The 21,744-nt window shown below is 52.0% G+C and overlaps 6 protein-coding genes across 6 annotated transcripts; 3 read left to right on the forward strand and 3 right to left on the reverse strand.

The window, feature by feature from the left end:
* Positions 1–155: 155 nt before the first annotated feature.
* Positions 156–2,706, forward strand: LRP88_04663 (uncharacterized protein; the record flags this gene model as incomplete). The annotated part of the gene is made up of 4 exons (XM_083241234.1): positions 156–213; positions 267–342; positions 437–1,485; positions 1,622–2,706. 4 exons carry the CDS (start codon positions 156–158, stop codon positions 2,704–2,706), a joined length of 2,268 nt encoding a protein of 755 aa, XP_083102382.1.
* A 93-nt stretch (positions 2,707–2,799) lies between these two features.
* On the reverse strand, positions 2,800–4,081 carry LRP88_04664 (uncharacterized protein; the record flags this gene model as incomplete). The annotated part of the gene is made up of 4 exons (XM_083241235.1): positions 2,800–3,274; positions 3,327–3,706; positions 3,763–3,867; positions 3,932–4,081. 4 exons carry the CDS (start codon positions 4,079–4,081, stop codon positions 2,800–2,802), a joined length of 1,110 nt encoding a protein of 369 aa, XP_083102383.1.
* A 1,710-nt stretch (positions 4,082–5,791) lies between these two features.
* Positions 5,792–6,790, forward strand: LRP88_04665 (uncharacterized protein; the record flags this gene model as incomplete). The annotated part of the gene is made up of 3 exons (XM_083241236.1): positions 5,792–5,858; positions 5,942–6,367; positions 6,417–6,790. 3 exons carry the CDS (start codon positions 5,792–5,794, stop codon positions 6,788–6,790), a joined length of 867 nt encoding a protein of 288 aa, XP_083102384.1.
* A 735-nt stretch (positions 6,791–7,525) lies between these two features.
* On the forward strand, positions 7,526–9,131 carry LRP88_04666 (uncharacterized protein; the record flags this gene model as incomplete). The annotated part of the gene is made up of 3 exons (XM_083241237.1): positions 7,526–7,604; positions 7,655–8,772; positions 8,832–9,131. 3 exons carry the CDS (start codon positions 7,526–7,528, stop codon positions 9,129–9,131), a joined length of 1,497 nt encoding a protein of 498 aa, XP_083102385.1.
* A 3,180-nt stretch (positions 9,132–12,311) lies between these two features.
* On the reverse strand, positions 12,312–13,863 carry LRP88_04667 (tRNA(adenine34) deaminase; the record flags this gene model as incomplete). The annotated part of the gene is made up of 3 exons (XM_083241238.1): positions 12,312–12,496; positions 12,550–13,255; positions 13,309–13,863. The coding sequence occupies 3 exons, from the start codon at positions 13,861–13,863 to the stop codon at positions 12,312–12,314; spliced, it is 1,446 nt and encodes a 481-aa protein (XP_083102386.1).
* A 1,488-nt stretch (positions 13,864–15,351) lies between these two features.
* LRP88_04668 (Zn(II)2Cys6 transcription factor domain-containing protein) lies at positions 15,352–17,673 on the reverse strand (the record flags this gene model as incomplete). Its single annotated transcript, XM_083241239.1, has 3 exons — positions 15,352–16,062; positions 16,114–16,167; positions 16,219–17,673. 3 exons carry the CDS (start codon positions 17,671–17,673, stop codon positions 15,352–15,354), a joined length of 2,220 nt encoding a protein of 739 aa, XP_083102387.1.
* Between the last annotated feature and the right edge of the window lie 4,071 nt (positions 17,674–21,744).

Genomic DNA, 21,744 nt, shown 5'->3' on the forward strand with positions numbered 1-21,744 from the left:
GGACCCCTGGTCCTGATGGCGACGATCAGCGACTACCTACCAGTACTGTAATTTTCTCCGAGGCAGGCTAACAACACATGGGTTGAAAAGACTGTCATGTCCCACAGGGCCGAAGGTCAAAGCCACCAGCTCTTACCCAACCTTCATTTTCAGTCATGGTAGACCTAACGACCGGCCAAGTTGCCGCCATCATCGCCTTTGGCATCGTCGTGGGTAAGTCAACCTCTGGCTCGTTCTCCTGCCATTGGGCTAACATGTCCTCTAAGCTCGCGTTTGGTGTCCCACAGTTGGAACCTTTATTCTCACTGGAGTGCTTCAAGATCGCGAGACGGCAGCTACATGGTAAATAATGCGTTGATTTCCCGTTCTGTTTGCTTTTGCTGACTTTTTTTTCCCCCCCCTCACGAAGGACCATTGCAGCGAAACATCTTCAAAGCTCATATTGGCCCCTCGTACTTCAGTCCGATGCAACAAAGGACCGTGGAGTCCGCAAGCCCATTGTTGTCATCTCGCTGCTTCTACCACTCCTAAGCTTGCTGATTGCGGTAGCGGGAGTCGTTACGCCCCTTGGCCTCTACGAGTCCAACGAACCAAACTCGAAAGCTGTCAGGGCTGACTTTGAATATGTGAGGGATTCAAGCACCTTCTACTCAAGCACATCCACACGTGATGACAAGCCTTTCACGCGAGTATGCACCATCAATTTGTGCTACGTCCCTTGCCCATACACCTCGGATGTTACCGTTATTGAAACTGATGGTGCATCGAACAACTGTACCGTGTTGGGAAGCATTGATCCGAATGTCCCTGACATCCTGCGCGACATCTACACCAGCGGCACTCAGTACGAGAGAACCACCATCTCCAACTACTTCGACATTGAGTGGCGCCAGACAACGACTCAGTATGACCGCCAGCTGAACAACGGTACACCAATCGCCGCCGGGCTCTATCGGCGGCTGGAGAACATTGCGCTCCTGGATACGGTACGCGCCGTTGAAGGATTGATTGTTGATGCCAAGGTGGGACAAATTGGTTTCAGAAATCACACTATTCCATCTGGCTACCCTCTCGGGGTTACGTGGACTGAAGACATCTTGTTCTGGGAGCCCGATGTCGAGTGTGTCGACACCAACACAACATTCGACTTTGAAATGACGACAAGTTCTCAGACGAACACCGGCGTCTCGGTTTCCAAATTTCACCTTACCGATAGGGGTGGCTTCGTCAACATCAACAAGACTGATCCATTGGATGATCAACGCAACGGGGTTAACCAGCCTGATCTAAAAATGAGAGCGTACCAGGCTGCGTGGGCCACCAATGCCTTCTCCATGTTGTTCATGAACATCTCAAATGCTGGGAGCGCAAAGGACGACATTGAGCCTTTCGAAATCATCAACTCGAAAATCGGAAAGGAATTCAAGTTGCCGAGTCTGGATTTTGACGCAAACTACCTAACACTCGGTCTCACCAAAAACTTTGGTGACCACCTTGGAGTAAGGGCGACTAGCGGCCCCAGTGATTTGTACAAGAATCCCTGGAATATTACTACCGAACACTTCATAGCCATAAGTAAGACTTGTTTATCGGCTTGGCAGGCAACGCTAACAGCCTTCAGGGGACCTATGCGAAGGAACAAAACTGGACATGTTCCCTAAACTGAACAACACCTTCGTCACGTGTAACCTCATGAGAGGCATCCCACAGCGAGTCAGTGATGGTCCGGAGAACGTATTCGACGACCAAAGCCAATGGTCGTCTTCGTTGTACGCCTGCGCTTCAGCTGTCAGGGCCACCGTCAAAACTGTCACTTTTTTCTACAACGGCACAGAAGCGAGGTCGGGTAACATCGAAGTCAAGGAGATCAAGGACAAACAGTACGCGGCAGAGGATGACATGCCGCTGTGGGGTGTCGAGGATTCTCCGCTTGAGCTGGACGTGTTTCCGTCCATCTGGGGCCTCGTTGACGCAGCGTACGAGAAGTTCCAAAACATCTCAACAATCCGTGCTCCATCGCTTTATCTTCTTGGATCAGGCTCTATGAGCCCCTTACGATGGGAGCTGGACTCCGGATACGTGCACAGGAACCTGCCGGCCTCGATCGCACCCATCGGGGCTTTCTTTACAATCTTCTCGTCTACAACCAATAGCCTGTCTCCTAACGATGTTGTTGGCAAGTCAAGTATGAGTCTGTGGCTGAAGTGGCGAGAGTTGTCCAAATCAGCCAACTCTGCCTCGACTATTCTGAAACTGCTCTGGACCGACTTTGTTGCGTCGGCTGTTGTTGGAACAAAGGGCGTGCTGGGGGCGAGAAATGCACAACCCGAAGACGCGGCAGAGGTGTCTGTGATTCCACTGGAGCACAGAATTCGGTACCGCTGGGCGTATGGTATACCTGCATTTCTCCTCATCGCATGCATGGCACTCATCGCAGGATTGGCGGTCGTCTTGCGGTTGGCTGGACGGTCTAATCTCGACAAGATGCATTACAGGTTGAAGCAGACGTCACTTGGCCGTGTGTTGACGACCTTAGTAGATCCGCAGTCGAGCAACTTTGTCATGTCTGCTGGAGACTGGAGTAAGAACAATGCCAGTAAGGATATTGACTTGGGCGTGAACCGGGCAGTGCTTAGTCTAGAGCCACAAGCACAAGTGACACAAGAGAAACTTGGATCGTCAGCATCGGAAGCACGTGAAGGGTAGATGTTTTACGATTAGCCTTATGTTTTTATTTTTGTCTACGTTATCTTGACAGAATAGATGATATCTATGCTTAGATGTAAGGTGTAAGGTATCTCACCTACTACCTTCCCACCCCAAGACTCGCTGCCTCGCCCAGTCATTAGCTGCGGCAGAGTGCTCCTGTTCCGCCACTACAGTGACCTGCGTCTGCTTGAGAATGTGCTTCTGGCTATCCCCATCATCGTCACTTCGGCGCGGCCTCTCCTTATCGTAGTTGCTCTGCGTGGCCGTCACCGACGCCAATGTGTTCAGCTTGACACTATCCCCGTGTTCATGCCGCCGACGCCCTGACATGTGGGAACTGATCTGACCCGATGGATATCTTGGGTTGCTGCCACTGGCGTAAGTGCTGCGACCAAAGATGGGGAGGTTCAGCAGGGGCCGCAGTGCTGGCATGGATCCAGCAACGATTCCAATGCCTTCCTCCAGAACAGACCACAGGCCAATCGCGCCTGTACTGTACATGAACTCCGTCGGATCGTTGTATAGCGTGAGGTAACGAAGTCGAACGATCGTGGCACAACTCGCGCTAAGAGGTAGGTTGTTAGTGGTGCTGATGAATATGATGGAGAAATCCTTACAAGGCGGCAAGACTGAGCATGAGAGCAACCGACATCTTAACTCGTGGCTTCATTTGAATGTTCCAGAGCAAGACTCCGGGGAGCAGTGCCAGTGTCCAGTCGGTGACAATTGAAACAGCCGAGAAGAAGAAGCCAATGCTACTGTTCAGCTTAAGGTTGCAAGTGCCCTCCGACTCCCCCCAAAGGGTTGTAACCGGGTGGCAGACGTTGGCTGTGGCAATGATGAAGATGACACTGGCCATGCAGGTCATGATCAAGACGGACCAGATAGTCCACACGAATCGACGGCGAGAATCGGCGATACGGAGGAGAGTGACGCATATGCTGGCCTTGATAGGTACCGTGCAAGCCGCGTAGAAGAACTGAGCGATAAAGAAAAGCTTTCCCCATCCGTAGTCAGCTTCGAAGAGCGTTCGGTCCAGGGCTGAAATCCTACCTTTGTTCCCTTCATGATATCGGCTTTGTCGATGTGCTTGGCCCGCTGTCCTGAGCCATGGAAACAACACGTAATGACGAGACCGGCAACCACAGTGTAGAGCACCTGCATCGAAGGCATCAAGTCAGCATTGAAGGGGTCAAGTTGGGACAAAGTTTGCTGCACATACCAGGCCTACACACATCAGCCAGTCATCCAAACCGAGGATCTTTTTCCATCTCCGAACTCCCAAGCGCGTGACGAGTGTGACCCAAGAAAGTGACAGCATCACAATGGTTAGGTAGAGCAGCGGAACGCCATCACCCGCCACTTTAGCCATGCTGGCGGCGAATCGCAGTGGCGTTGATCCCAGATATCGAAGTTCAGGATGCGAAGAAGCCCGTTTGGGAAGAGGTTTGCGAATACACGCGTCGTTACCCGGTCCCGAAAACTCGGGACAAAGCCTGTATATCTGTTGGTTCTTGAAAAGCAAAAACCAACCAAGGGTTCGTGGCAGCAGTGACAAGCTTCATGGAATTCTCCATCGTTGTCATCCTGGCAGACCAGGGACTGAAGCCCACTACCACCTCGCCTCGGTTTGCCCGGCCTAACTAGGAATCGAGCATTTATTGAAACAAACCCTTGACCTGGAAGAAGCAGGATTGTTGAGCCCCTGATAGAACCACTTGAACAGTAGCTGCAGGCGAGGTGCCACTTTGCAGGGACCAGGCTACGGGCCCAGATCCAAAATAACGGGGCTCCCAACTCCAGACTTCAGGCAGAGCCTCACAAGAAACGGCCGGAGTAGTCCCTCATTTGGCTCGGAGACCGAAATCTGTAGATCTTGGTCAACTTGGGGTTAGATAACCGTTGAATTGCAACCGAAGTTGACAGCCGCCAAACCTTGTCTAAACGGCGACTTCGGCACTTCGAAATTTCATGCTAGTGAAGCTAGGACCCCGAACTCAACATAGGGGAGATACTACGCAATAACATGACTATACCATATTTTTACTAGTGGATACTACCCTCAGAGGAAGCCGGTTAACACGGATGTTTCCATTAAGCAGGCACCCATATTCTGGGCTCGCCCTGTTTAGAAACAACATGGGCATGGGCTTGGACATGGACAAGGGTGAATGGAGATCCCACTTCAAAACAATTCACAAACCCAGTCAAATCCTTCAAATCCTTCCGCTCTTGGCCCACAGAGACCTCAAGTAACCCCTATTGGGAGCAGAAGCTCGGAAGACATGGCTGGCTGCTGCTGTCGGGTGAGTCTCTCTACCCAATAGGCTGGGTGCATCCTCGGATACAGGCGAGCTTACGTGTGAGATGTGACGGTATGGAGATCGCTGTCGGGAGTCAGAAGCGAGCTGCGGCAAAGCTGATCAAACATCTTGACATGTCTGAAAAGCAACATCGATGGGTAGTTTGCAGCTGAGATCGAGGAGTTAAACGATAGACGGCATGTGGCTGGCCTTATCTTGATCATCGTGCAATCACGAAGCCTCACGGCAAGTCATGAAGAAGCCGTTGTCTCAGGGTCCTCCCTGTGCTTCTAGTCAATGCCACTCAAAGCGACCCCATGACACGATTGCACAACGAAATCGTTTTACGCGGCAACCAATCTGCCCCATCAACGGAAGGGGCGGCCCCCAAGTTGTTTGATCAGCCCCATCTAGCCGTTCTTGAACCCTGCTAGAGGCGGGGAGAATGAACTATAGCGACCTTGGAAACGCCAACCCCCTTTAGGAGCCCATGCAGCGTTGGATTGAGCGGGTTTCGGAAGACCAAATGAGTCTAGACAAATAAAAATCGTCATACGAGAACGAGACTATTCCAACACTGAAGCCTCTAACCGAACTCAATCCACACTCTCCTTACTAGGGTTCTCGGCTGGGAGCTACCATCCCAACCCCCATGCCACGTGGGATTTACATATCCGAACGCCATTATGAGCTCTGCGAGAAGAGCTACTAATACAGACCTTGGAATGTTTAATGCGGCCTCATTCAACTCCCCCATTCTCATTGCATCTCTAAACACCATGGCCGAATTCATCATCGAAGACAAGGACCTCGCCTCCCTCAACGGGAAAGTGATCATCGTCACTGGTATGTCAAATCGGCAATCCCCTGTCCACTATCAATGATTTTTATGAGCCTGAAAAGGCTGACCGTTGCATTCCATCCTTTAGGAGGCTCTTCCGGCATTGGTCTTGCCACAGTCAATCTCCTTCTGGCCCAGGGAGCCTCTGTGGTCAATGCCGATATCCAAGCCCCGGCTGAGGAGCCTCAGGGCTCTTACACCTTCGTCAAGACCAATGTTGCGGTTTGGGCTGAGCAGGTCGCTCTGTTCAAGAAGGCAAAGGAGGTCTATGGTCGTATTGACCATGTCTTCGCCAATGCCGGCGTTGGCCCTCGCGCAGACTACCTGTCTACTGAAGTGGATGAGAATGGCGACCCCAAGGAGCCTTCGCATCTTCTTCTCGATGTCAGCTTGAACGGCGTCATCAACTCGGCTACCCTCGCCATCTTCCACATGCGACAGCAGCCTGAGGGTGGCAGCATTGTCATCACTGGCTCCACCACTGGCCTCCAGCGCCTTCGTGCTGTGGATTACGGTATGTTCCCTCTATATCTTTATTTATTTCCTTTACTAACTTGATACAGCCGCTGCCAAGCACGCTGTGCTCGGTATTGGAAGAGGTCTCGTCCCTCTGCTTGGTGCCGCCAACCTGCCCATCCGAGTCAACACTCTTGCGCCAAGCTGGGCCGACAGCAGCGTCCTCCCAGGCCTCAAGGGTCTCTTGGAGGCCATCGGTGTCGAATTGATGCCCGCCTCTGCTGTTGCCCGTGGCGCAGCTCTCCTTATGGCTGATGAGTCCCGCAACGGAAACCTCATTCACGTTCAGCTTGGAAAGTACAAGGAGATCGATGAGGCCGTTCTCCTGCCTGCATTTGAGTCTATCAAGGGCCCCGACTACCCCAGCGAGGATGAGGTTTTGCGCCGCCTGCAGGAGCTTGCGGCCTGCAACAAGGCATAGGCGTCGAGGGGATTATGACATACCCACTGGAGTCTGCTAGGTTTCAAGGACTACTCAACAAGGATATCACTGGCGAATAATTGTTATGAATGCATAAATACATATGTACTTATCACATTCTGTACCACATGTTGACATTCAGTGAAATCATTTCATTCATGTCGTCAAGAAATCAGCCTAATTACACGGTTAAAGCGCCGTTGCAGATATGTAACCCTGGAGAGAAAGACCTCATCTCTCCCCGCATGTCCCCTCAATAATCTTCTGATCTACTGTTTTTTGGCGGGAAATGGCCAGTTCCACCTATCGTTGTCTTGATCACAATGCAGATCTCATCCATAACGCGCAGCATACTACGCCAAGACGCGGAGTTGAGGATGTAGCTGAATGATTTATAAAACGCGCTGTTCCGAAGCTCGCATCTTGCATTATCAGATAATCTCGCTTGTACATTGTGCCTCTTGTCCCAATACATGGCGGCTGGTCTAAGATTACCATGACAAAATTCACCGTTCTCCTGAGCCTTTGGCTAGGTCTGGCCTCTTTATCATTTGGGCTGAAGAACCCAATCATTAGAGGGCAAGCATCCATTCCCTCCCAAAGGCATGATTCTAATAACACTCTTGTCTTAGATGGAACCCTGACCCTCATGTTATCCGTGTAGATGATACCTACTATGTAGCTGTATCCTCCTTTCTCACATTTCCCGGTATCCCCATATACAAATCACAAGATTTGGTCAACTGGGAGTTGATCTCTCACGCCATCGATGATCCTCAAAAAGTTCCTATCACTGGCACAAGAACAGGAAATGGTACGTTCATTCTTGGACAAGGTGTCGATTGCTAAACTCCATGATAACAGGCATCTGGGCGCCTTCCTTGTCCTATATCAATGGACGATTCTACGTCACCTCAATGGCAATGACGGGATCGGATCCAGATTATCGAACCTACCCTCGCATGTTCTGGATCTCTTCGAAAGATCTCAAGACCTGGTCTGATGTTGTCTGGGGGGAGCCATACGGTATTGACCCTCACCTGTTTCAGGACCCGATATCGAACAAGACGTATCTCACAATCATGGGCCTAAACAATGGTTTTGATCGGCTATGGGGTATCAGTCAGTGCCAAGTAGACCTGGAGAGCGGCGCTTGTGTTGGCCCTTATCGCAGCATCTGGAACGGCACAATGCCCGTGACGAACAAGACCCGTCCCGAAGGGCCTAAACTCTTTTACAAGGACGAGTACTATTATTTACTCATTGCCGAAGGCGGTACAGGCGCTACTCATAGGGCTTCCATTGCTCGCTCCAAGTCTCCTGAAGGACCCTGGGACCCATCGCCAGCCAACCCGTTGATCTTCAACGGTGCCGACTCCAACCTTGTGGTTGGCAATACTGGGCACGCCACGTTTGCCGATACTCCTGACGGGAAATGGTTCGCCACCTTCTTGGCCCGCCGATATGTTGATAAATGGTCGGTCCTCGGACGCGAAACCTTCTTTGCTCCGGTGAGCTGGAAGGATGGGTGGCCTACCATGAACAACGGCAACTACGTTTTGTTGAGCCAGAGTTACGATTATGGCCCCAATGCCACATATCCCCCCAAGCCATATGAAGATCGCTTTGAGGGCCCCGAGCTCCGGCCAAGTTGGTATCAGCTCCGCTCACCATATTCCAAAACCTACCGCCTTAGATCCAAAGGAAATGGAGTTGTTCTAGTACCAAACGTCTACACACTCAGTGACCGGGACACCCCTAGTGCCATCTTGAGAAAGCAGCAGTCTGTCAACATGATATTTTCCGCAACTCTACTGCCCACTAACAAAGGTCTGGGGCCATACCAGTCCGTCGGTATCTCGGCTTATTCAAGTGAGCTGGCCCATCAGGATCTTGGGGTTCGAGGATGTGCCCATTCAACTGGCCTTTGCATCTTTGTAGATATCACTGCGAATTCACCTGGTCCCGGAACTCCCCCAGAAGTAAGTGAAAGCCCGTCTTTGTGTGTTTTTGGTGATTCATATTGACATATCCATCACAGACAGAAGAGCTTGCTTTGAAATTGACACGAATTCCCTCAGACTTGCAGCTGCACATCCGATCTGAATCCCGACAGTATAAACTAGGATATTCGATTAGCAATCAAGAAACAAAATGGGTCAAGACATTCTCCCCAAATCTTCTTCCTGTGGGATTTGACGGCGTCATGTTCGGCCTCTTTGCGAGTGGCAACAGTTTCCCCTGGCCCCACGATGGACCTAAGGTTGGGTTCAGCAAGATTCGGGAGGAATACTATGACGAGGGCTTTGGCAACTACAAAGATGGGAAGGGGGGCAACTAGAGGCCCTTGGGTTAATACTAAGCACGCTGTTTTCAATGCATCATACACATGCACAAACGGGCAGTTGCTGTTCCTACTCTCTGGCATACGAAACATGGATTAGATGCATTCACAAACAATGAACTTCACCGGCAGTGCTCCATACAACGAACTCTTCTGACGCAACGCCTTATGGCTCCTTCTTAGCTGACTCTTATGATCGTCCAGGCTTCTAAACATGGCAGAGTGGAACTCATGCGTTTACCCAAGTCCCACGAGGAACAACCTACTCCATGTGGCTTGCAGACAACGCTCAAGTCCTCAAGGGCGTGAGTTGGCCAAGCGCGATGCCCTTTGCATAAGCTCCAAGACACATATCTTCTTTTACTCAATTCATGGCCATTCCAACCCATTCCAGTGTGTCATATGTTGGGGATCATGCTTTGCCGTGTGCGTGCCAAGAGCTGAATAGCCTCAGCTGAAATGTCAAATGAGAGTGTTCACTTCCAGCCGGCGAGTGAGGTACAAACCTAGCCCTGCGTGTTGGTTCTGTCGAGTTCAATTGGATAACTGGTGGCCACTGTTGCGCATTCCTCGCTCTCAAGTTCATGATTGACAGCATCCGTCGCGGAATCAGACGCTGCTCTCCTTAAGCCTGGCGCCTTGCATTTATAGCCGCGTCCGGACCTTGTAGTTGTAACCTTGTTTTGGAGTCACAGCTGACATCACATCTCACAGCAGCATATCATTCTGAATCTCAGATCGTCAGCATGGGCAACCCCCTTGAGGAACCACAATGGTCCCAATCAACCACGTCGAGAATCCCTCATGGCACGAACCAGCAGCAATTCCACAACCACCCAACAGAGATATACCCCTGCACTGATGCACTACCTACAAATTCTGAACTAGCACCACATCACTCTCACGGACCTTTATGGAAATGCAAATTCTTTCTCTACATCCTCTTCCTTCTTGTCTGCATCACCAACTTTGGGTTAATCGACTTCCTCAAGACGAGATGGAGCGACCGATCATCATGAAGTCGTCTAACTCTTTTATTATTATGTGTTGATTTATTTACTATCCTTAGAGTAGGATAGGCTCATATTTTTACCATGGTCAGTAGAGTCTGGTTTCATTTTGATGTCCATGACTGGCAGAACGTATGACTATGATAACTTGTTTAAACAAAGGGGATAATATTGAATAATCCCAACTAAGGCTCTCGTCAAACTGATATTTCCTAAACCAGAGAAGGGGTCCGCCAAAGTTCCCTTAGCTGTCATTGTCGGCACTCCAAAGATGGGGCTCATCTTAACTTCATAGGCAGTTAATCATGCTACATGAACCAAATAGACCTAAAAGACTGAAGAGATTCATTCCCACTTGAAGGGACCGGAGACACTACATCGCGGGCCATTGCCAGGGCGTGCTCTCGCCGAGATGACACCAGATATTATCAACAAGCTCATCACGACTTTGCTCTTGTCACTCAGTCGACAACTTCAGTCACACGCGTCACTGTCGTTGTCACAAGTCTTTGCATATTAATATCAGGGTTCCCCTCCCTTTTCTCATGAATACTATCAGCAGACACAAGCATCAGCGGCATACCTTTACTGGAGCGAAACTTCGACTAACCACTACAACCTCAAACGACATTTCCCTAATCATACACTTTCCCAAGCCGGGCAGCATTTCCAATGTATCTCCTCAGAAACTACCGTTCACCCCGGCGATTGCCCCACATCATCCTCGTTTCGACTGACATGGCAAGCAAGTCAGAGTTTGAGAGAACCCAAGCTGACTTCTTAGAGCATCTTGAAGAAAGAATCAACATCTCCTGGGCCACGACGCCATCCGAAGTCCTCGATCACTTTATATCCGTGCCATTGTCAAACATACCGCCCTTGGCCATGCTACTAATCGACAGCTCCCTCCTACTTCCCGAGTATGCAAGAGTCATGGCTCAGGTTCGGCATTACGTTCGACGAGGGGGCAAAGTCGTAGCCATGTGGCGTTTCGGCGTTCCCGAGCCAGAGGATCCTACTCACCGCCTCTATTTCAACAACTTCTTTTCGCTATTTGGCACCGGATGGACTCTCGATGAGCATCGAACGATTCAACTTGTAATCAACCCGCAATTTGCGGAAGAGAGTAGACAACTAGCTCAGAGACTTCCTCCTTGTTTCACGCTAGAAGGTCAATGCATCCAGGTGTACCAGGAAAAGCATTCGTGCTACACTGCCAACAGGCTTTTGGGTCGGACGCCAATCGCGTATGCACGTATTGGAAGAGGGTGTATTGGATATGTTGGCGATTGTCAATGGCCCATGAATCCCCGCTCGATCAGGGTCATAGAAGCGATGTGCCACCTAAGAACCTCGTCGGAAATTTAGCCCATTGTTATTGAGTAGATACCCGCGGTATGTATTGGCATCATGAGCGCACAGGTAGTCTGTATTACACATGCAGACCAGCGAATACCACTTTTAAGGAGGGCGAGTTGCTTCACCTTGATCCCCCGTGAACCAGAACCCGAGTCCCTGAAGCTATTTGTATATCAGGCCTTCTTCTTCTTCCTGCTCGTTCGACTACCTCTTTTGATGCGTTCGCTTTATTCGAGACAGCTCGGTGACACAACGGAGGGAAAGATGCCTTCATGGACAATTTGGGTTCACCTACACCCTTCCCTGGCTCTCGGGCGGCTAGGTGGGCTTGAATGCAAGCGTGTCCAAGCCCATTCATCGTCTGTTACCGCGTCCATCCACAGAGAACTAGGCGGGTTGTCTCATTCTCCATAGATGCGTAAGTTGCTGATTGACCAGTTCATTTAGATGAGAGCAGAGACAACCTGGAAAAGAGGGGGCTTCATAGGTAATCCGACCCCGGCCAATACACATTTACTACATCAGGGTTATGCGTCCCAAGCCTGGAGGCCATTGGCTTGTGTTAAATCCTGTACATTATGACTCGCGAGGCATCAGGTGCCTTCCGATGGATATTAGACCACATAGCCTACTCTAAACATACTCTAAAGTGAGACCTTCCGGCATTAACAATATGCTAGACGTCGTGACCATGCATACCTAAAGCCTTAGGCGAAAATCCTAAGCCTCAGTGCAGTTCATTGCCCCTTGTGACGTCCACGTTGCTCTTCACACGACGATGGCCCAGTGGCGTTTCGCCCGAGTTTCGCTAAGCCTCGGTGCGATCTGCCAAAGGAGTCGGGTCCTCCAGAGCCTTCGTCGACGTTGGCAAGTCGGTCGGCTCATCTTCAGGCACAGGGGTGGCGGCACCGGGGGTTGGAGACTCTTCACCATCCTTCTCCATCATGGCCGCCAAACGGGCTGCGCGTCCTTCCTTCTTGCGAGGTACCGGAGCTGAAACAGGTCAATATCATTTAGGCTGGGATAACGGTGGCGCAAAGACTTACCTCGTCCGTTCTCCTGCACGTAAAACCGTCTCAGAAGACCGACTGCATCGTCGCGGCCCCAGCCACCCTCAATCTCATAGCCTGACTCAATGTTCCCGCCATCGCCGCCACCAGGAGGGTACGAGACACCCAGAGTACCACTGCCATCTGGGAGTTGCGTTGGCTTCGGGGTAGGATGAGCACTCGCGGTCTGTCCATCGGCGCTGATGGGAAGAGAATTAGCATGGATGCTAAAGACACCACCAGTGCCGCCAAACTTGTCGTTGACGGCACCAAAGTAGACCTTCTTGATCCCAAGTTGTCGCAGCAGAGATGCGCACATGACGCATGGTTCGACGGTAACGTAGAGGATACACTCGCGAACGATGGATCGATCGACTCGCTCGTCGGGATGACACTTTTGGCCGTAGGGGTAGAGGTGTCCCTTGGAGCCGTCCTCGTTGCCCTCATCGGGCACGACCGATGACACAGAAGAGGCGTCGGAAGCCGCAGCTGAAGGGGGAGTCTCAACCTTTGGTCGTAGAGATGTGGTTCTGGGTCCGTCCTTTGGCGGGTAGGACAGCAAGGCACCCAAAGCCATGATCTCGGCATGTCGAGTGCCATTTCGCGTGACGTTGGTGGCATTCATGCCTCTGGCGATGACCTTGCCGTCATGGACAAGAACACAGCCAACGGGAGTCTCATTAGTCCGAAGAGCAAGCCGGGCCTGCACAACAGTTAGTTAGGTCAGCCAGCAGATACCTGAGCGTAGTAACATACCATATCGAGGGCTTCCTCAATGAACTTCATGTGCATCGCCCGTTCGGCTACCACAGCGGGATCCGTAAAGATCGGTGCCGTAGGAGCCGTGGGCTTCGTGGGAGGAGTCGCAGTCACATTGTCCCGATCGAGGCTCAGGCGAGCCAGCGAGTCGGTCAAGGCGCTTGTGTCCGGTGGCTGGTTCTCTTTGTTGCGCTCGGCGGCCAGCTTCTGTGGAGATGCCATCGCCTCTGTCGAAGGGGCTGCCTTTGTCGTGGTGAGATGTGAAGGGTTTGAGTCCTGGGTGTTGCCGTGAGGTTCTGTCGATGATCGGGGGGCGGGTAAATTGTCGCTGTTGGATTGTTGATTGTTATCGCGCGTGTTTTCTTTGCTGAGGTCCTTCTGACTGCTGTTGGTCTCGTCGTGGGTGTGGTTCTTGCCATTCTCGCTTGTCGCTGCGCTGCCAGTGGCACTGTCACTTTCGCCAGCTGGCAACACCCGTCCAAAGAGACGGCGAAAGGCCTTTGCGCCTGCCTTCTTGGCCGGTGACAGGCCAAGTGACTTGAATACGCCCATGATTGCCTTGGCTCACTTGATCTTTGAGCAATCTGGGTGCGCCTCTCGTTGGCTTTGATGTCAATCCTCGCTTGGTCCTCTCGCCTCAAGACCAGGAGCCAAAGCCTTGCGTCTTTCTCTCTCAGACGATTTCCCTCTCTTTCTTTGGCTCTCCTCCTACCAATATATCCCCTCTACTCCTCCCAACAAGGTACTCCTCCAGCCCTTTCTACTCACTCAAAGGCCACGCGCCTCTGTCGTATCGCAGCCCTCGCCGATCAGAAGAATGATCAAAGAATCAAATTCTTGGCCAAGGGAGATGAAAGAGACTCAAGCTCAAGGTGTTCTTTGAAGATCACAGTCCCCCCTTAGATCATCGCACGTCGAGAGGACTGAGTCACCGGCGCGACAAACTCAAAAACCAGATTTTGCGTTCGCGATTTCCAAAACTCCCGGTACCAACTGAGCAACACAGAGGCCAAGTCCGGCTGAACCCAAGGCAAATGAAATCGACGAAGGCGATGCGACCAGTCTATCCCAAGCTGAAGTACTCCCGGTCGACAAGCAAACGCGCGCGACTAGTGACCGGCTGTCAACACAGTCAAATTCGCACTGGAGGTGGAAAGACTGGATCAGCGACACCAATGGTACGATATTATGGGACATCAAGGCCCTAAGTCAAGGTCTGGGCATGAATGATCGTGTAAGGAGCAATCAGATTGTCCAAAGGGTTGAAAAGGATGGAGGATACTCATGTCCTACTTTGACATGAAAGAAGATTTCAAGCTCCGTTGACGCTAAGCCTCATGTGGCACGCCTGCGCGGGTCAAACGAGACACCAAACATGACTCTTCACAAGTGTTATGAGAAAATTTATATAGAGAATACTAGGAAAATGAAAGAGACATTACAATGACACAGTACTCAAGATCTCTGTTATTTATTATTTTATCACTCTTGTGATGCCTCTTGAGCTCCCCTTAGCAGAGAAGGAGCCAATGCCGGCATGTCTCATCTCTGCCTTGACCCACCTAACACCGTTTACAAACTCGCCGTTTTCTGAGCAAACGGTGGTCACCTGATCTCTTTCACAGTTGTACCGGCCAAGTACCCCAACACCACAATGTCATGGCCATTTGCAGGCGGCCTAACAAAGCTCAGAGGTTCAGCTCCTCTCAGCGCAACAGCACCTGGAAGCTGTGAGATGATCACACAAGACATCACAATGCAAGGCACGATTGAGATAAAAATAATACACGGCCTTAGAGGCCAGTTCATTGCATTTTGGCTCAATGCTCGCTCTATAGCAAAGGCCGTTTCCTGTCTAAAAAAAAACCAGCGCGCTCTGCGCATGTGGTCGCTCTTCGATATGACAATCCAAATCAAACAAAGAAAAGAGTCCAGCCTCATCTAAGAACGAGACCAGGGACTTTCAGAGCCATGCGATGCACAACTCTCTCCACTAATGCCCAAAACCCAAAAACCGTCTGGTCTGTATCAAGGACCCGTCTACACTGCAATTAAGCTCCAGCTTTGTGAGACCATGCGATCAACCGACTTCGTGCCGCCAACAGCTCTCCTTGAGCTCAAGGTGACATAAGCTTTTCCTTTGACGTTCGCCATCAAGCGTCGTGCCTGAGACGTGGAAGAGCTTCCTCCTTTCGTTGAGAGAGTCTTCTGGTCCACAGGTCCCATCTCAACAGATGAGAAACAGAACCAGGCTGTGAGTGCGACCGCTATTATGACGACGGACATAAATGTCGTCAGGGATGACGGCTGCAGTAGTGACGCCAGAGCAGTCGAGACAGGAGCAATGCCCAACGCAGAAGAAAGCTGAGAACTCTCCTCTTTCTCACCGACCGCAAGTTGGGCGCGGGGTGTCTGGGGTTTGACTTGTGTCATGGAAGCAGCGGGGGCCGACTCTCGCTCAACATTCGCACTTGTAAATGGTGCTAGCTCCAGAACATCACGCCTCCTATTTTGCTGAACAGGAGAACCAGAGTTCAGAGCATTCGAACGAGTGATGCCGACATCCGCAGCACGTTGATGCTCCGTCAGGACATGACAAGACGAGGTGTCGCTGGGTTGTGCTGCGACGTCTTCACGAAGATCACGTTGTTGATCACCGCGATCTGAGTGACCAGAGTAGCCATCGGCCGTCTGGATCAGGTCACTCGTGCCAATGGCACCAGGTTGCGAGGTGCTCGCAAATGTTGTCACCTTCCAAGAAGTTAGTCGCTGCAGTAAGATGAGAAACGGCTCTGCACGTACACTCTGGAGAGAATCTCCCGTGGGGTCAACAATGCTGTTGTGACTAATTGCCACCTTTTGACAAATTAGTCGCTGTTCCATCAAGGCATTCATTGAGATACGTACGTTGCTTCCCGCAGGTGACATCGCTCCAGCGGAAGATTGGAAGTCGGTTGTGTAGGCCGACGAAGATTGGAGGTCGGTTGTGTAGGCCGACGAGACAGAAGTCTCAAGTGAGCTCACGCTGTGACTCAGACCATCCGAGTCGAAGCTGGATGAGGGGCTCGAGTTGTACCGCTCAAGATCAACACCAGGATCGCGATACGTCCTATCTAGGACAATGTCGCCATCACCAAAGAGCTCCTGAGCTGTGACCCAGGCAAGCGCAGATTGCGCACCAAGGTCACCACTTAGATAACCGCCACTGCTTTCTGAGCCACTCGAGGGCTCAATTGGTGGTCGTGGGTTCGGCGCTGGGGACCTAGGTTGACTAACCGACTGCTTGGAGAGTTCGATCGGGACCATACGCTCGTCTTCCGAGAATGACGACTCGGGAGAGAACAGGTTGAAATCGACATAGTCGTGAGTCGATTCTGTCTGGTTGAAAGGTAGATCCACCGATGGAACGGTAGCCACCGCATTGCCCGTATTGTACGGGCCAAGCTGGTCTTGTGTCGATGTCGGTGTCACAGGCTTTGTGGAGTACGCCGACACAGAGGAAGATTGAGGAGAGAAGTATCCCTCTGGGTCGTTGAAGAAGTCGTAGTCGTCGACAGGAGGGTACTCGAGGAAGTCCTCCCAAGCCACGTTCTCGGCTGGTACTATACCAAGCAGGTTGTCGAGTTCTGGAGTTGAAAGAGCCTGCACGTCTGGGAATCCTATAGAAGCAGAGAAATCAGGCTGAACAGCGACAGGAGATGTCCGGGCTTCCCGAGCAGGAGTCTTTGTCTTCTTGGTGACCTTGGACGCAGGCTGGGCTTGGCTCTGGGTGACTCCACGCTTCTTGTGGCTGGGGTCGCAGCGGATCTTCTTCCGCCGGCAGCTGTCGCAAGCCTTGATGATTCGCATGAGGTGAGCGTGGTCTCGTTGCTCCTTGGTCTTGGAACCTCGAGAAGCAGAGTTCGTCACATCGCGGCCGTCTCTCGTCATGATCTTCATTCCAGGCAGGTGAGAGAAGTCGGTGGTCTGGTGCCGCGAAGCAGCCTTGGGAGACTGGCGACGCGAGGGAGCAGCAGTAGCGTTGACCTGGCTCCAGTCCCAGTTGGACATAACAGGACTAGCGTTGAAGGAAGAACCGTAACCAGAGTCCTGAAGAGGGCTGGCAGTAGCAGGAGACACAGTGGGGGTGGCCATGGAGTAGACGGGGTAGAACTTGAAGGTCTGACCAGTCAGGTGGGCGTACTCAAGGAAGTCGAGAGAGATGGAAGCGCGCTTCTCCTGGACAGAAGCGGGACCAGGGATGTAAGCGTTCACCAGCTCATCGAGCTCGCGGCTTCCGACAGCAGGGAAGAACTGGAGCTGAGAACCGAGGGTTGGCTGGAAGACAGAGAAGCCCTGGGGGAGAGCGTTCGAATTGGCCATGATAAACTGATTACCGTGCGATCCGACTTGATAAGGTTGAATTGTTTAAACGAACGACGGATATTTGGAGCTGCGGTGCGCTCCAAATCCGTGTTTGAGAAAAGTGGTGAGTGGGAAAGTCGATGCGCGACTGAATGCGACTGTTAGACCAACGGCACCATGTGTGACAAGTCGGAGGGATGCTTACGCCGACCTGCTTACCCTCACGTGAGGTGCTGTATTAGTACGGCGATAAGAGCTGGAACGCCGAAGGTTGCGATATCTTTTCGATGCCAACAGTAGCAAGGCTGTGCCACTAGAGATGCGCGGGATCTTTGAGCGGCGAAGCGGGCCACGCTGAGCTGGGGAAGGACGTGGGAATAGGCGAAGCCTCGACAAACGTAACTGGTCGCCAGCTTCGTACGATGTCCTCGTCTCAAAGTATGAGCAAGTGGTGAAGGCGTGAGGGGAGCCTAGGGATGGGGGGGAGTCGTGATACTGGTAACGAAAGGGGGGAGAGTAGAAGAAAAAGCCTGAGGCCGCTTGGAGGGCGTCGTCCAAGGTATTTCACTGCCTGGTCTGAAGCTGAACTTGCCTGGGGATTCGCTCAAAGCATGGCGCAGCAGGTGGAGGAGATTGAGTCTTTCGGCGTGCTCGATTAGGCATGGCGTCGTGAGGCAGAGTGACCCATCCTGGCCAATAACAGCGTCCAAATCTCTGGAGATCTGCCTCACCAGGAACGCCCATTGGTCTGCCCGACCCACCACCTGCACCACCCGAGCTCTGACTTCGGCGAGAAAATAGCGCCTCCATTGGTCAATGCGTGGAGTCCTGCATGTGAGGATGACTCAACTCTGGCAACCCCAGGTTTGAGAGTCGTTCGACCCATGGTCCGCCATTCCGGATATGTGGCCATGCCCGTCGGAGGCCGCGACATGGCTTAGCAGTCCTCGTATTTGAGTCTTCAAGATCTCATCTCTATTGTAAGAATAGCCAGATCATTGTATCTCCAGTAGAGATACCCGTATGCTTCTCGAGACTTTACATGTTCTTACTGTGAAACTCTGTGCCATGTAGTGGAAGGTTTTTGAGGGAAATGTTATAGAATAGTGAGTCAACCACATTCAACTGTGGCCGCGTCCATCATTTGTAGATAGCAAGTCGCAGATCGTCCCAGATCAGGGAGGCCAGACGGCGCCACTGTTCTGGCATGCTGTAGACGGCTCTGTTGGCCATAGCAAGACCAACAGAAGCTCATTCATGGGAAGCCCGTCCACGTTGACCAAAGAAATGAGAGGGGACATCGAGACCACTTATATATTGCACCAGGAACCACCAACATCAATGCCCAGGCACATCTCATTAGGCATTACCAAGCAAATGGGTCTACTCCCAGGATCCACACGCCTCTACCGTCCATTGAACGCCCTCCGAACTTCAACACCCCAATCCCCCCAACATTGCCCGCCGATGAACCATGCCGGAGAACAGGACGTGGGTCATGGTGGGGGCTCAACACCATCTTGCGTGGTTACTCATTATGAGTATGTATGGCTCGTCCGTTTCGAGAACGAGGTATGGCGCACCAGGCGCTCTGACATTGCCCATCTCGACTATCCCCGAGTAACCCGCGAACCGCGTGTTAGTGGCTGGTCTCAATCAGGCTTAACCACCGAGTACCATTGTAGAGTTTGCATCAAACTTAGACAGGTTTGCTCCGAGGTGACTGTGACGGCGAAGCGCAGACTCCATACCCATAGATCCACTGCTCCTGTTTCTCGATTTCCACATTTCCACACCTGCAACAGTGATGTTGTTTGTCGTTCCATTGATCACACTGCCTGCATCTAAACCAGATGGGGGGGTCGTAGAGCTCCACGGGATGGTGTATCTTGAAGAAGTGATCCATTAATTCTGTCGGGGTCGTGAACTTGTGCGTGCAGGGCTTCGCCATGACCGGCATGGCCCCAGCATGTTGGTCATTCCAGAACAGGCATTGCCATGTGGTTGTCTTGGTGGGTGTGCAAGCCAAGTCCCTCCCAATGGCCACGATGGAGAAGCTGCGCATCAGTTGAGGTTTCCCAATGGGTTCAGCATCCAGGGTTGAGTGATCCAGGGTCAGCGGAACGAGAGTCGGGCCAAGGGGGGTATCTGTTGATACAGGCGGCAGTGACCTTGCAAGATGGAGGTCTACCAGAGAACCCGGTGGATCTAATGTATCCGAGTTGGTTAGGCCCAAGAGATCGGTGCTCCGCGCGAGATCACCCATCTCGCCAAAGCAATCCTGGTGTATCCTCCCGAGCATCGCCGAATGGGAACCCCTCTTCGACTGCAGGTACGAAGCCTCGAAATCACGTAGGTCCCAATGTTTGCACTATGGACGAGCTTGAGCAAGGCATCCTGGTCAACAACACTCGACTACATACCGCAACTTTTCGAGAACGGCAGGGTGGACAAGCACCAAGCCGTCGCATGAAGGCCGTTTTCTCCCTCTTTGTCTTTGAGAGAGGACCGCGGCGACGAGGCTTCTTTCCGTGGTCCGAGTCCTCGGGTCCTGAATGGCCAGAAACAGAAGATCTGTCGCTGTTCCCTGGAGATGGTCCTTCAGGCTGAAGATGGTCTTTGATGTCATCACCTGGAGGGTGCTGCACAGGTTTCTGCCAGTCTTCCAGCTCCCGCCACCGGTCATATAGACTTTGGAGTTCGTCTGTCCTATAAGGTTTGGTCGAGTTGGGGCGACGAGTGTTTCCAGAGATGTGCTGGATCCTGGAGTATCCTCGCATCGGCTGGTGATAGGGAATGCGAATGAGGTTGCTAGTCTCTCGGTTCATCCAGAAAGCCATATCTTTGGGTTGATCAGAACAGCGTTTCGCGAAATACCGTGGGGGGAGTCAAGGTGCCAGGTCAGTTGTTGGAACAGGAGGAGGATGGGGTTGAACCGCATAAAAAGCATCTCCTTGGAAAGCCGGCTGTTCAAGAAGCACAAGGCATAATGCCCGATGAGCGCCTTCGTTTGCGATAGGGCTTCCGGAGCCTCATTGTGATGGATGTTGGCTGAAACTTCAGGCAAACGGTTCGCGGCCCATTCCCCGCCATGACCTGTATAGCAAACGGATTGGCAGCTGTTCATAGCTGCCGCAGAAATTCATGGTTTTCAATGGAGAAAACGCCTTCTCGAAATGAAAACGGTTGAACAATCGGTGCGCTCGTATCGGCTCAAGTCCACGGGTGGCAAGAGATATTTTTTGCTCCAATTCACCGTCGGGATGTTGATCGCGAAGGTCTCGTCATTCCCAGCAAGTCTTCTGCATGCCTACTCCACGCACCACCGTTCGCCCTAGAGAACCCGGGCAGTGCTGGCTGGGCTGCATTGCTTCCAGAAGGCATCCGTTTGGTGGCAGGAGCCTGGGCAGCGGTGATGATGCGGGTTGGTACAGCTGGGTCCAATCGAACCATGGGTTGGGGTGGCAGCCCAGCTGCATCTTCCTTCCTCGCTGCTTTTTTGCCTCGGGTTGCTGGATTGATGAGGCGTGGTGGTTGTTTGCCTTGTGACTTGTCGCTCACTCTGCGTTGCACTTCAGACTGCGCCACGCTTTTAACGGTGGTTGATTGGGGTGTCAGGTCCTGGGCCCCGTTCATGTGCAATTGTGTCACTTGCGCATCGCCCGTTTGTTCAATCTTTTCAGCCTCCGTTTGCCCAAAGGGCCCGTTTGACATCGTCGTGAAAACTGTCGGTGGGAAGTCATCTGTAGGCAGCGTGAAACCAATAATCTCCTTGCTCCTAACACTTTTTCGTGCCATCTTTGTAATTCGAGGACCCGACTCGGGCTTTGGGTCAGGTTTTGGGTTGGGATCGCCGTCAGCCATGCCATCATGCGGTGAAGATGGAGTGTCAACTGTGATGGCTTCCTCCCCATCACTCGACACAGGTTGGGCAGGTTTGGGCCTGCTGCGACGAGTAGGATTCGTTCGTCGCCGCATGGGAGGTGGTGACAGGCCGTCCTCGGGGCTGTTGACCGACGCAGCATCACTATTGTGTGCTGCTTCATCTGCATCTGCATCTCCATCTGCATCTTCGTCCAACATGCGTGG

Source organism: Fusarium phalaenopsidis (assembly GCF_050370095.1).
Source record: "Fusarium phalaenopsidis strain FUZ10S chromosome Unknown contig_32292, whole genome shotgun sequence".
Lineage (NCBI taxonomy): Eukaryota > Fungi > Ascomycota > Sordariomycetes > Hypocreales > Nectriaceae > Fusarium > Fusarium phalaenopsidis.